The sequence below is a fragment of the Monopterus albus genome, unplaced genomic scaffold (assembly GCF_001952655.1).
Source record: "Monopterus albus unplaced genomic scaffold, M_albus_1.0 scaffold546.1, whole genome shotgun sequence".
Taxonomy (NCBI): domain Eukaryota; kingdom Metazoa; phylum Chordata; class Actinopteri; order Synbranchiformes; family Synbranchidae; genus Monopterus; species Monopterus albus.
Genome location: NW_018128426.1, coordinates 9666 through 22908, shown reverse-complemented (window position 1 = coordinate 22908; position 13243 = coordinate 9666). Strand labels below are relative to the sequence as shown.

Below are 13243 nucleotides of genomic sequence, written 5' to 3'. Positions count from 1 at the left end.
CATTCCCCCAGAGGAGCTGGAGGAAGTGTCTAAGGAAAGCGAAGTTTGGCCATCTCTGCTTAGACTGCTGCCCCGTGACCCGGTTCCGGATAAGCGGAAAAAAATGGATGGATGGAAAATAGAATAAAGTAGAATAGAATAGAACAGAATAGAATAAGAACTGGATTAACATAATTAGGATAAATCTAAACGGTACAGCCAATAAGCTGTGCCTCAAAACCGAGTACAGTTAGTGACAGTAGTGCAAACAATAATAGGAGATTGTCAGGTGGTTCAGCGTCACCAGGGCGTTGGTGATGAGGTGCAAATAGCATATGAGGTATACATGGACAGTACTGCAAATGACCAACAGCAGCAGATATCCCAGCAAAAAAAAAAAAACAGTCAGCAGCAGAATTACCTGTAATATAACAAAAAGGGGGAATGTACTTAAGTTTGTGCAAACTGCAGGGGTAGTCTTTTTATATCTTTTTATGTTCTGTGGTGGGTTACGGTTCAGACAAACTTGGCCATTAAAGATGATGCCGAATCTGATTCTCTGGAATGTTTTGCCCTGGGTTTTACCGCTCTGGCTGCAGACAGTCTGACCTCCCCGCTGACTGGCGTAAGGTTTGGTCTGAGGTGCAGCAGGATATACAGTACATGCACTATTTCTTGTGAACCTGAGTATAAAATATTCACTGTATAGAGGGAATTACAAAATCCAAATGCCTTGAATAGCTAGCCACTGTAAATAGTAAAAAGTGATGATTGTTATTAACATTACATACCAGGTTCCATACAAACGAAACAAGATGTGTTTTAAATAGGGTTGATAAATTAATAATAAGCAGCTTGTTAACTTTCATGACTATTGGAAGCATGACAACCAGTAACAACAATTAGACATAAATGCAGGAAACAGCATGCACATAGTTTGAGGTGTTTTTTGGGTGGCAAATCCTTTTTTTGTGTCTGACTGACACTGTTGGAGTGGTTTTATTCCAACAATGGGTGCCTGCTAAAAAGTGAGTTGTGAAAGCCACAATATCAGCATCTTGGGAAATAGTCTCTGAGTGATTTGTATTGACCAACAACCCTATTAATCTAATATAAATACTGTAAAATATGCAAGTTTAGTGCCTGGGGCAGAACGGTCAATAATACACAATTAAATGTGCCAAAGAATGGGAGAGCATTCATATGGAAGCTCAGTATAGGATGTTTACCCATTTTTGGCCCCAAAGAGGGGGGCGTCAGGCCATGCCATCATAAATCTTCAGAGCCCCACAGTAAGCAACCCCATTTTCCAGACCTAACCTACCATTAACACAAAGCATTCCCGAACCCTATCGCGGAATGGTGGTTTGACCATTTTTGGTTAGCAGCTGGTCCAACTGGCCTGTATTGGCAGTCACTCCTGAGAGCCTGGTCCGCTCAGTTGTCCAACCACTGACACTGTTCTACCAAGACTGTCTAACAAAGAAGACTATTAACACTTCCAGTGACTCTGTAACTGTATTATCACCAACACCAATACAAGTTCTGTGTGGGTGTAGGAGTGAAGGCAAGTCTACCGGGTCATCAGGCGGGCACCCTCTCAATAACTGGTGTTTCGCTGAGTTGGGTCCACGACACTGAGAAGGCTCAACAGTGTGTTCCAGTGTCCCAGAGTCCCAGAACCACCCCCCTCTTTGAATGATTTCCTGTTGGTCAGTATGGATTAACATACCACTGCTAAAAAATAACTGCAATCCCTATAAGGTTCTGTGGTAAAAGTCCCTGTTAAAAGACCCTGTGCAAGTTTGACCTACTGTACCTGTCTGGGTGATATGGCTTCTGCCTTGTCCTTGCCCAGCACAGCAGAGTAATATGCCAGATTCTGTTGCATCACTTCATCATCAGGGTGGAACAACAGGAAGGTCTTAGCACACTCTATGGCCTGCTCATACTTCTCACCTGGACAGAGGGGACAAATGCAAGAGGGGGTATAAGGTCTGAAAGACTTACAGAAATACACAAACCTTAATGTATGCAGAGGGGCACTCCTCTCATTTTACACATGAAGATGAGTTGACTCACCATGGGGAGAAGTCTGAGAAAATAACCTTGATGATGTCACACAAGTTATCACAGCTTATTCTTGGAGACTACAAATTTGTAAGCTGGCATTCATAACTGAACAGTCAAGTTCTAACAAAGAGTGCATTCTGGGAAATGTAGGTTCAATTGTTTGTGGCGCTTCACTAGGTTTGGTCCCAATAACTGCTTCCATTGTAGATTTGGTTCCCGGTTGACAAAATCCCCAGAGTTGCTGTTATTCAAAAATATGAGCAAAGTGTAAAAGTCTGTAAGATATTTTTTCAGTGTTCATCTTCGATTTCTGCTATTTACCTAACTGCCAGGAGAAGAAAATACGGGGAAAGAATCTTTCCTCTCATATATTTCCTTGTCCTGACATCAGTGTCATCAGTCAGTGAGGTTTCCACCCTGCTCTTTAAAGGGGATGAGAAAAGCTGGTTTGTTTGGACATAACTAGAGCCCTGAAGAATTTTGATGGCATGGCCTGATACTCCCCCTCTTTGGGGCCAAAAATTGGTTAAACATCATTTAACTTGAAAACTGAGCTCCTTAGGAATGCTCACTCATTCTGTGGCACATTTAATTGTGTATTATGAACGGTTATTGTTGGCACCAGCTAGTGACTGCTGTGAGTAGGGCAGCTGATAGCCTGGGAAAGACCAAGTGACAGCATGCATTGTCACAGCAAAGGCACTATGTGTAAAATGTTTATGTGATTACAACATCTTTCAGATTTGAAAAAAAAGCTAAGAGCACTCAGAAAGAGCATGTACCTCTGTTAAGGCACAACATTCGCTCATGCAAATGGGTCTCTTGTGATAAATGAGATCCAGAACAACACAAAATGTGTCCTAAAATCCTTGATCTGGATAATCTTTTAAGGTATGATAGGCGGTTACACTATGCATCTCACCTGAACATTTCGGGGTTCTATCTTCATTATATGCCAAGTTATGGCAGAAAATATGTGTTAAAGGGGGTTTTCAACGTTAATTTCAAATGGCCATCAGATACAGAATCTGCAGTGGATCTGGATGAAATTTGGTCTGGTAATAGACATTGCCACCCTACCTAACTGTGTCAAATTTCAAATGATTTCAATAACTTTTGATGGAGATCAGAATCAGTTTTACTGGCCAGGTGTGATGGACACACGAGGAATTTGACTCAGGTACATCAGCTCTCAATGTCCAAACAATAAACCAGCATAAGGCTGTGTAATATAACAAAATAAGCTGTATTAACAGCAACATTGGCAGCAACAAACAGTGCAAGCAATGCAGAATAAGCAGTATAAACAGACAGTAAACAATGCAGACAACAAAGGAATGTTCATTGAGATGAAATAAATAGGGATAAAACAGAGTACTTAAAACTAAAGACCTGTACGAGTCTGTATGATCTGTACAATGTATATATTTACAGGTATTGCACTGAGGGTTATTGTCTAATCATACTGTCGTGGGTCAAATGTTCATCAGAACGACAGCCTGGGGGAAGAAACTGTCCCTGTGCCTGGTTGTCTTGGTGCACAGTGACCTGTAACACCATGTAGGATCATTTAATTAACATTTTTGTTGGGGCGAGGGCTATTATACTATTTGTATCTCTGGGATTATTTAGATGTATGAAACTAGAGAGAGTGTATTCTGTGTTGCACTCTGTGAGATACATATGATTTTTGCATTATCAATCTATGAAGCATAAATCCACCAGCAGCCTGAGAACCTAAGACCTGCCAGGCTATTAGAGTCTAAGCCTGAAGGGAACAGAGAGGGAATGACTCCCATTCCACTTCAGATAAATGCATTTGAATTTCACACAAGCACTTATGTGGAGTGTGGATGGATAGGATTGCATTTCAGAGCAAACACACATCCCATAAGTACCATGCATTCAACTTGAATCCACAGCGGTGCCTTTTTTCCCCAATAATGGAATTCACAGTTGTGTCTCACTTAAGTATCCCTCTGTAGAACTGTATCAGCAGCATCTGGGGCAGGTTGAACTTCATGAGCTGGCACAGGAAGCACATCCTCTGCTGTGCCAGTACTTGAGATAAAATGGTTGAAGTATGGATTCACTCCCGTATCAGCAGCATCATCGAACTTCCTGAGCTGGCGCAGGAAGTATATCCTCTGCTGTGCCTTCTTGGTGATGGTCCTGATGCTGGACGTCCACTTCAGGTCCTGGGAGATAGTGGAGCCCAGGAGCTTGTAGGGCTTTACTGCTGATACAGTGCTGCCAAGTATGATGGGGGGGGGCTCTTCCGGAAGTCCACTGTCATCTCCACTGTTTTGCGCGTATTCAGCTCCAGGTTGTTGCGGCTACACCTCAGGACCAGCTGCTCAACCCCCCACTGTGGCGCCCACCGAGGCAGATGTTTTTGTGCGTTCCACTCTCGAATGCCGGCTTTTTCTTAGTTTTCTTCTTTTTTGTGTGTTTTTTACTTTTTCTGCAGTACACAAATGTCATGCACTGCTAACATACAACAGACAGGCTGATATGTGGGGCAGGCACAGTGAGCTGGGTCAGTTTAGAGTGGAGGATGTGCGGGATGATTGTCTTGAACACCGAGTTGAAGTCCACAAAGAGGGCCTGTGCATAGGTCCCTGGGGAGTCGAGGTGTTGCAGGATGTAATGCAGTGCCATGTTCACTGCATCGTCCACTGACCTGTTTGCCCAGTAGGCAAACTGCAGGGGGTCCAGCAGGGGGTCAACAATGTCCTTCAGGTGGGCTGACACCAGTCTTTCAAAGGACTTCATAACTACAGATGTCAGGGCGACAGGTCTGTAGTCGTTCAGTCTACTGATGGAGGTTTTCTTGTGGACTGGAATGATGGTGGAGCCTCTTTTAAATGTTGCCCCATGTTAAAGATGGGAACTGTGATTTTTTGTGACTCTGACCTTTTCAGTCATCTCTAATATACTTCTAGGGTTGGTCCCCACCAATGTCTGTACCAAGTACGACGATGATCCAGCCAGCCGTTTGTCCGTAATGCTGCTAACCAACAAACACACACGGAACCAAAAGCATTACCTCCTTGGCGGAGGTAAAGATTGTGGTGAATACTGATACAGGGACAGGCAACAGTGTACACTGCTGTCTGCTACAGTATTTTTATTAAAACTACCACTTTGGGTGCCAAAGTCTTATTTTCTAAATCTACACCCTAGATAGACTGTAGAAATAAAGTAACTTCTTGTCATTGAGTCATATCAATTCTGTCCAAAATATTCACCAAATACTGTATCCGACACTGCATAATCAATGGTGCTGTAAACCTACAGTTAGGTGCAGTAGATAAAGGCAAGCTAAAGGCGCAGACTGATGACGAAAGGGCTGTGAGACTCACGGTTGTAGTAGGAGAACTGCAGGTAGTTGAAGTGTGAGGGGAGGAAGTCCTCAAAGGGCTTGTTTCTGCCAGCTGTCGAGGCCAGCTCCACAGAGCAGTGCTGCTTACAATTCAGCACCTGCATGTAGTGGTCTGACATACACAGTCACATTAACGCAAAGGAAAATGGTCATCAAATTCTCAACTTTCATATGAATCATTTCTGCATGAAAAAAGCCCAGTGGCGTACAGACTAACCTGTGATGGTCTGGAACAGGTCTGCACTGTACTCCATGTAGTTGTATCCATCGTAGTTGTAGGCTCCCTCACACAGAGCTCTGCACTCCTTATCACCTGCGAAGTACTCATCTATAGCCACTTCAAAGTGTTCAGCCGCAAGAATGAATGAGTCGTCGCTGTAATAGCTCTTCCCCGACAGAAACTCTGCCTGAGGAGAGAGTATTGTTACTCGAGCTGTGAGATATCAAGTGTTCTAGTCAAACTGTATTAAGTTAGCCAGGTAGGCACAGACATGCACTTTTCAGTTCAAGCCACCTTTCCCCAGACTTAGAATTTACTGAAACAATTTGAAAACTTTGTCTAGTTGGCCAGCTGCAGTGACCGCAGGTAACACTTACTATATTAAATGGATCGTATGACAAACGAAAATAAAATAAACAAAAAGCTCCTAAATCTGAGCAAAATGTAACTAACATGTCAGACAAGAAGCCTACTCCAAAGACTGGGCGGACGATCAACAGATCAAAAATGCCAGAGGAATTTGCCCTCACCATATGTGGTCTGGCCTCCAAATCTTTAAAGTCCTGCTCCTGTACTCCTGCCATCATCCTGTAGTATTCCAGGTTCTGCCTCATCTCCACATGATCTGGGTTCGCCAGGAAGAAAGTGTTGGCAGCTGCCACCGCCTTGTCCAGCTTATTGGTCTGAGAAAACACATGCTGTTCAGTTTGTCCTCTCGGATTAGAGGTTTTGTGAATGTACAAATGACCTGTACAGAAACCTACAGACTATCTATGTGCCACAGGATTGCTCAGTGCTGTGCAATAAACGTGTTTACCTATAGGTGCCTCCCATACAGTCTACAGAGGAAAAACTGAATTAAGTGATTTTTAGCCACTTGGGAGCAGCTGAAAGTACAAAAACACTTATTTAATTACATGTTGAGCAGACATTAAACAACATAGGCATGTTTCTGTGGGTTTGGGTAGATAATTTTGGTCCACACTGCATGTTAGGTGGTGGTAATGCACTTTAAAGTGGGTTGCCATCTGCCATTAAACAAGAAGAAGAAGAAAGCTATAAAAGTGGTGAGAGTGAAACAGTAAAGCTAGGGCCACAAAAAAGCAATGAAAGATGCTAAAAAAAACTGAAGGGAAACCTGAGAGTTGGTGACATTTTCTGAGGGTCCACAGCTACAAGTGACTCCTTTGATACTACATATGTATTACATATAGTAATTTGAAGTCCTGTTATTATAAAATACTGACTAGTGCAGCTTTAATAAGGATAACACAGGATCAGGCTGTCATTTTCAATCTTTTTCTCTCTTGGCTACACTGATGAACCCTATATGATATTGTAGGTTGAATGCCAGTCCCTGGCTTCAAAATAATATGCTTGGTTTCAAAGAGCTAATATTAAAGAGTCATGGGCAACTTGGGAGTTATATTGACCTAACAGTGATCTGTAGGAAGTGTAACCACTTACTTGCTTCTACACAATCCACAGCAACCCTCAATTTTCTCTGTAAACTACAGTGACTTGTAACTAAAACAAACCATAAAGTAGCCTTTGCAATGGTCAGTGACCATTAAACTAGTGTAGAGATGTGATACAGTAGGCTTGATCAGCAGGGGCTGACGTTACTGTCAAAGTCAGTAATGTGAGCAGCCTAACAGTGGAGTCATAGCTGATCAACGCCTCTATCTGCAAACATGCCAATTTGATGATGTTGTTTTGTGCTTTTTTGTAGCCACAGTTATGATAAGAATTATTATGAAATGCACAGTGGTAAAATTCTTCTCCTGCGTTTGGCATTATGTTGCTGCTTTCAAGGTCTGTCTGAGAGTCACGCTTTCCAGTACACAATCCAAAACTGTGAATATGAAAACTGCTCGGTGGACAAAGTGAATTCAATGTTTAAGCTTATAACAACTTCTATGTATAAAGTCCAAATAGGCTAAAGAACTTCCGACGTTACTTCACAGCTAAAAGCACCCTGGGCCAGCAGAGCATTAGCTACTTTGTCTTTGACAATTGTGAGATTATCAGGGGTATTTGAAAGCAGCAGTTTAGCCTTTAACCCGCTGGATCCCAAACATATGCGTCCTCCACAACTCCAGAAGCTGACTCCACCTTAAGACGTGGCATGGCGGGCTTGGTTTGGGGGGTTGGGGCATTTACAGTATCTGGCTCCGCATCAGCTCTGGGGTTCAAGCATGAATGGGATCACTATTAAAATTTGTAAAGGTTTTCACTTTCTTCTGTTTACACTAGAGACGCTCATCTGTGCACTGTGATGCACTTTTGCAAAAGAGCTGCGCTGATCGCAGCTTCACACTTACAGCTCAACTTACAGTTTATAGGCTATAGTGGACTATTTGGTTCTGTACCTTAAAATAGGCGACTTGTAAGTAATTATATGGGGTCCTCTTCTGGAACTCCAGTTCCACTTCTTGACTGACTTGATGCAGAGTGGGCGAACCGAGTTTCTGGATCTCGCAAGAGTTTACACAGTCCGCCCGTTTCAGGATTTTCTGGAAGAAGCCCAGGTCCTCCACAGACCCGGCTCCCGGTACGGGAACTCCCAAGCCGGATAAAGGGTCACCGAAAGCGGTCTGGTTGGCACAACCCAGCCGGCACTGAGCCTTCACACTGCGGACTGTAGCTTTGTTCCTGAGCGCTTTCTCCATGTTCAGGATAACCGACAGCCAGTCCGCCTTATAGTAGGCTTCCACCGCAGAGTCGAAGAGGAAATCATACGGCTCCAGAACTAGTCGGCTGCTCAGGTTATTGTCCGTCGTGCACAGTGGCAAAATAAGGCACGGAAACATAAGCACATAGCGGAGCTCCATGGTGGTAAAATACTAAGGCTCCGCAGCGGAACAAGAGCCTGGAAGAGAGAGTGAGGGATCCGGTGAGGAGAAGGGGTGTACCTACCGACACTGTAACTTGTGTGGAGGTGGGGTTTGATTTGAGCAGCAACAATCATCACCACCTCATCCCCCGCATAAACATAGGCCTAGAGAAGTCACTGTGATCATGTCACACAGAGCCGTTTCAACAGAAATATTCGAGGAAATGGCAGCACAAGTAAGGAGCTTAGTGTATATCATATGTACAGTATATGATGGATGGGTTACTGAACGGGCCGGGCCTATTCGGAGGGTCCAGTCCCAGAATACACGCCCAGTTGACAGGTTCCGGTTGGAGCGCGAGTGAAGATACCCGGCTTGGATATGACTCAAAGACCGTGGTGTTTACGGCATAAAAAGTTTACTCATAATGAAAGTGATCTCTTTGGTCAATGTGAGCATTAGTACAATAACATGGAGATTCCTTTTTTTAAGCAGACTATACGATGTAATGCCTGAGAACAAGTGTGCATTATCTGCACACTGTGACTCAACGAAGCTAAAGTTGGCTTACTCATGTAGAATCACAATCAGAATCAGCTTTATTGTCCAGGTGTGTTGGACACGAGGAATTTGACTGTGGTACAGCAGCTCTCAATGTGCACGTACATGTCATTATATAAGGCAACAGCAAGGGGCAAGTAAACAATATACCAACATAAGGCTGTGTAGTATAACAAAATAAACAATGTAAACAAGCACTAAACAATGCAAACAGGCAAAGGAATGTTCATTAGAAAGCTAGATAAAAATAGAATAAAAATGGAGCATTTAAAAATAGTGACCTGTGTGGATCGGTATAATCTGTACAGTGTATATTTACCAGTATTGCTCTGGGTGAAGCTATTGTATTTTTCTTTGTCGATTCCGTTTTATCATGTGAATATAAATTCTAGCGTTAGTGGTTTAAGTCATTTAAGACTGAACTCGAAGGACCCTTGGCTTAGATCGGATCTTTGACTTATTTCACCTTTTGATACAGAATGAAGATGCTGCTCTACTAACATACACACACACCAGGAAACTCTCAGCAGTCTGCACTGCAAATTTAATTTAATTTAATAATCCTTTGATTAGTCCCTTAATTGGGAAGTTACACACACACGTCGATGGCGGCCATAATATTAGTTTGCACAATTGCAGTTTTTTATTCAAATTAAATGCTTTCTATAAAATGGTGGGATCACAATACAACAAATGGATTTGAAACTTGACTAAGCTTGACTACAGCATGTCATAGTGCTATACTGAACACTCTAACATTTTGTATATATTTCACCGATAACTCATGTCAACATTTAAAATGTTGACTTGTGTTAATTTTCTCTGTTGCGGGCTGTCTTTAGCATGCCTAAAACAAATCCCGAATGTCATGACAATAAAATGTAAAACTACCATAGTAACTTTGGATTTAATGTCTTTATACATGCATAATTACAGTCTAAAATATAAATTAATAATCATAATAAATAGGAATGAATTGTTTTATTGTAGAAATATATTTTTATATAGGCACAAAAATAACTACCCTTTTAGGACCCCTTGAAGCCCTGGTGTTTAGCTGACTAGTGAATGAGCAGGTGGAGAGTGGAGTTTACTTTGGGGTGTCTGTGAAGTCTGAAAACGGACACTATGAACCGGACGGTCAGCCTTTCCAACCAGCCTGACAGAACTGCCACAGGTACCATTGCCATATTTAGAGAGGACTTGCCTTAAACTGTGTATTAAGCATTTCCATAGTCCTGACCATTCTCCAAATAGTTCTGACAAAGTTATCTGATAAAGCACACTCTTCGTACTAATATGGATATCTTCAGTTAGCTACATTTAACGTTAGCCCAGCTCACGATTATCAGGTGTGACAGTGGCATGTTGACAACTTGACTGTACTGGCAACTATGGCGTGACGACTACAGTGGGCCTAAATTGCAACTGAACAGAATAGTTAATTTACCCATTCAGTTTATGACTAGACATGTTTTTTTGGTTGTTGAAATGTGTACACATTCAACGAGGCGAGAGGGCGAGGTTAAAATAATTCGGGTGAAGGGGTTCGTGTGGTAAGAAGTAACGTTAAATTAGGCTATGTAATCACAGTCGATTCATTATTGTTTTATATATGAATAATTAGCTGTTTATAAATAATGACGGTGGTATGGAACAGTAACAGTGATAGTAACAGCAGTTGTAGCTAGTAGTTTGAGCAGTGGCAGTATACAAGTTGTATTACTGCTCCTGGTGATTCGGTTACATGTAACTTTATGGTATAACTGTGATGTTAACTGGAGCTGTGTGGGGGTTTTTTTTCAGTGACTCTGGTTGAGAGTAGCGGCACCCCAAGTGGGCTGGAACTGGTCAGCTCGTACCAGACCAACAGAGTGGGAGACCCTATGGACCTGGTGGCTCTGGCAGCACAAGTACAGAAGGTGTGGGTTGAGGATTACTCTTAATTTATATTCACACTATCGGGTTCTATACAGCAAATCATCGTCATGTAGATGATGCGGAGTCCAGGCGATATATACACAGTGTTTCCACTGGTAACACTCAAACGTGGCGCAGCCATGGCAAAGAACAATCCAGCCTACCAATCATTTAAGTGTTTGTTCACCTCCATAGAGGGTACACGGATTAGGGATGGAAGATAGAGCTAAGAGAGGAACAGATGAGGAGAGATGTAATGCCGCCACACCAAACCTCTTTATATACTGTGTGTATATTTGTATATGCATGTATTTTAAATTTAGTATGTTTTCTTTCAGGGAGATGAATTCATTAAAGCCAATGCTTGCAACAAACTGACAGTCATTGCTGACCAGATCAGGTACCTACAGGAACAGGCAAGAAAGGTACGAACAGCAGTAAAAACACCAGTACACACAATGAAAATGTTGAAATTAAAACTTTTTCTCTTTGTTATACCAGTTGGACAAGGACAGCATTAATGGTGTAGAGCCATTCACTTTATTGCTTCAGCAGCAGGACTTTCCCACAGCCACCAACATCATAATACAAGGGCACACATACACATGACGTGCCTGCCACAGGCTCTGGCTATAGACTATCTGTGGCTGGCTATAGGTCATCTTCTACATGGCGAGAGTACCAAATCACAGACATCTTATTCTGCCACCTGCTGGCAAGTACAATAAATGTTTAACTCGGGACAAAAGAACTAAATGTCAGAATATAAATGATACAGAACATTACAAATGCCACATCTTCATACCTTTGGTTTTCCAAAGAATAAAACAAAGTAGCTGTGAAAAGAGCTGAATTCTGGTTTGTTCTGTAAAGATCTTCTGAAATGACATGAACAAAATTATTGGTACCCGTAAGAAATTGTGATAAATAAGTAGGTTGTAGTGATATTTGAAACACACTGTTGTTTTTAGTTAATATCATATTCTGCCTGTTAAAGTGGAGAAAAGTCCTCATTGTGCTGTTTGGTATCACTGATGGCATCACACTGAACATGGATGAAGGAAAGCGTGTTGTCTGAGGAGATAACAAAGAACAATGAAGAAAATAATTAGCATGCATGGTCAAGTTAAAGGCTACAAGTCTGTCTCCAAGCAGCTTGATTTTCCTGTAACCACAGTCGATAAGATTATTATGAAGTTGTAGGTTCATGGGGCTGTAGCCGACCTGCCTGGATGTGGAGGAGGACTGACCACATATTGGACAGATGGAATGATGGGAAAAGAAACGACTTAAATGTCAAAATATCTGACATCCAGGATCAAGATCCATCCATGACCAGTCGCACCATACATCACAAAACTGACTCCATGTAAAAAGACCCACTACAAGGCCACTTTTAAAAGAGAAACGTAAAGCTGACTAGAGTTTAAAATGAATGTTGACCCATGATGAGGTTTTTTTGCTCACATCAGTTCTGTGTTCATGATGCATGGAGGAGGCTCAGGTTTGTACAGTAACATCAGCTATGTCTGATACTGGGTTCCTTGAATCTGTGCAGGGAGCAGTGAAATCAGCAGCTTATCAAGGCACTTATTAAGTGACTGCTATGAGTCCTGAACTTGATCCAGCAGATCATGTATGGAAAAATCTGAAATTCACAGCTGGGAGAAGGCACCCATCAAAGCTGTGAGATTGTGGATTGGGATGCATTACACAAGATTAAAATGCAAACAAGATCTCACGGGGGAATGTTTAGATCTGACCAGTTTATACTGATATTGTTGTATCACACGCTATTTGGAAAAGGAACACTGGTAAAAAGAAAAATCTAAAAGAAATCATGTTAGTACCTGGGTACACTTTCAGAGCAGTACACATTTTTCTTCTGTCTTTCTAGGTTTTAGAAGAGGCTAAACGAGACACCGACCTCCACCATGCTGCCTGTAACATAGTGAAAAAACCTGGCAACATGTATTACCTCTACCAGCGGCCATCTGGACAGAAATACTTCTCAATCATTTCTCCTAGGGTGGGCATTATACTCACACTACCATGTTAAACTCCCATTAAAAATTATTGCAGAATGCCAGCACAGTAGGTAACATCCCCTCAGGGAGAGTCCCACACACATGATCCACATGAAGCCTAATCTAGATACTCCAGGAGGTATGTGTGTAATGTTGGAGGGGTTTGATGTTCAGCAGATAACTGCTCTGCCCCCTGAACCACAGTTGTCCCACACAATTTATTTACAATATTTGGTGTGAA

The 13243-nt window shown here is 42.2% G+C and overlaps 2 protein-coding genes across 2 annotated transcripts in view; one reads left to right on the top strand and one right to left on the bottom strand.

Moving 5' to 3' along the window:
* p3h1 (prolyl 3-hydroxylase 1) overlaps positions 1–8714 on the bottom strand; it is a 10605-nt gene extending 1891 nt beyond the window's left edge. Inside the window, exons 1-5 of the mRNA XM_020588509.1 lie at positions 8030–8714; positions 6188–6340; positions 5655–5844; positions 5418–5549; positions 1799–1938 (exon numbers count right to left, since the gene is read on the bottom strand). Coding sequence (XP_020444165.1) covers positions 1799–1938; positions 5418–5549; positions 5655–5844; positions 6188–6340; positions 8030–8491 — 1077 coding nt within the window. The 5' untranslated portion in view covers positions 8492–8714. The remainder of the gene's footprint in view (positions 1–1798; positions 1939–5417; positions 5550–5654; positions 5845–6187; positions 6341–8029) is intronic.
* A 1390-nt stretch (positions 8715–10104) lies between these two features.
* Positions 10105–13243, top strand: part of cunh1orf50 (chromosome unknown C1orf50 homolog) — a 4315-nt gene continuing 1176 nt past the window's right edge. The window contains exons 1-4 of the mRNA XM_020588503.1: positions 10105–10232; positions 10862–10977; positions 11314–11400; positions 12873–13004. Of these exons, the coding sequence (XP_020444159.1) occupies positions 10184–10232; positions 10862–10977; positions 11314–11400; positions 12873–13004 (384 nt within the window). The 5' untranslated portion in view covers positions 10105–10183. The remainder of the gene's footprint in view (positions 10233–10861; positions 10978–11313; positions 11401–12872; positions 13005–13243) is intronic.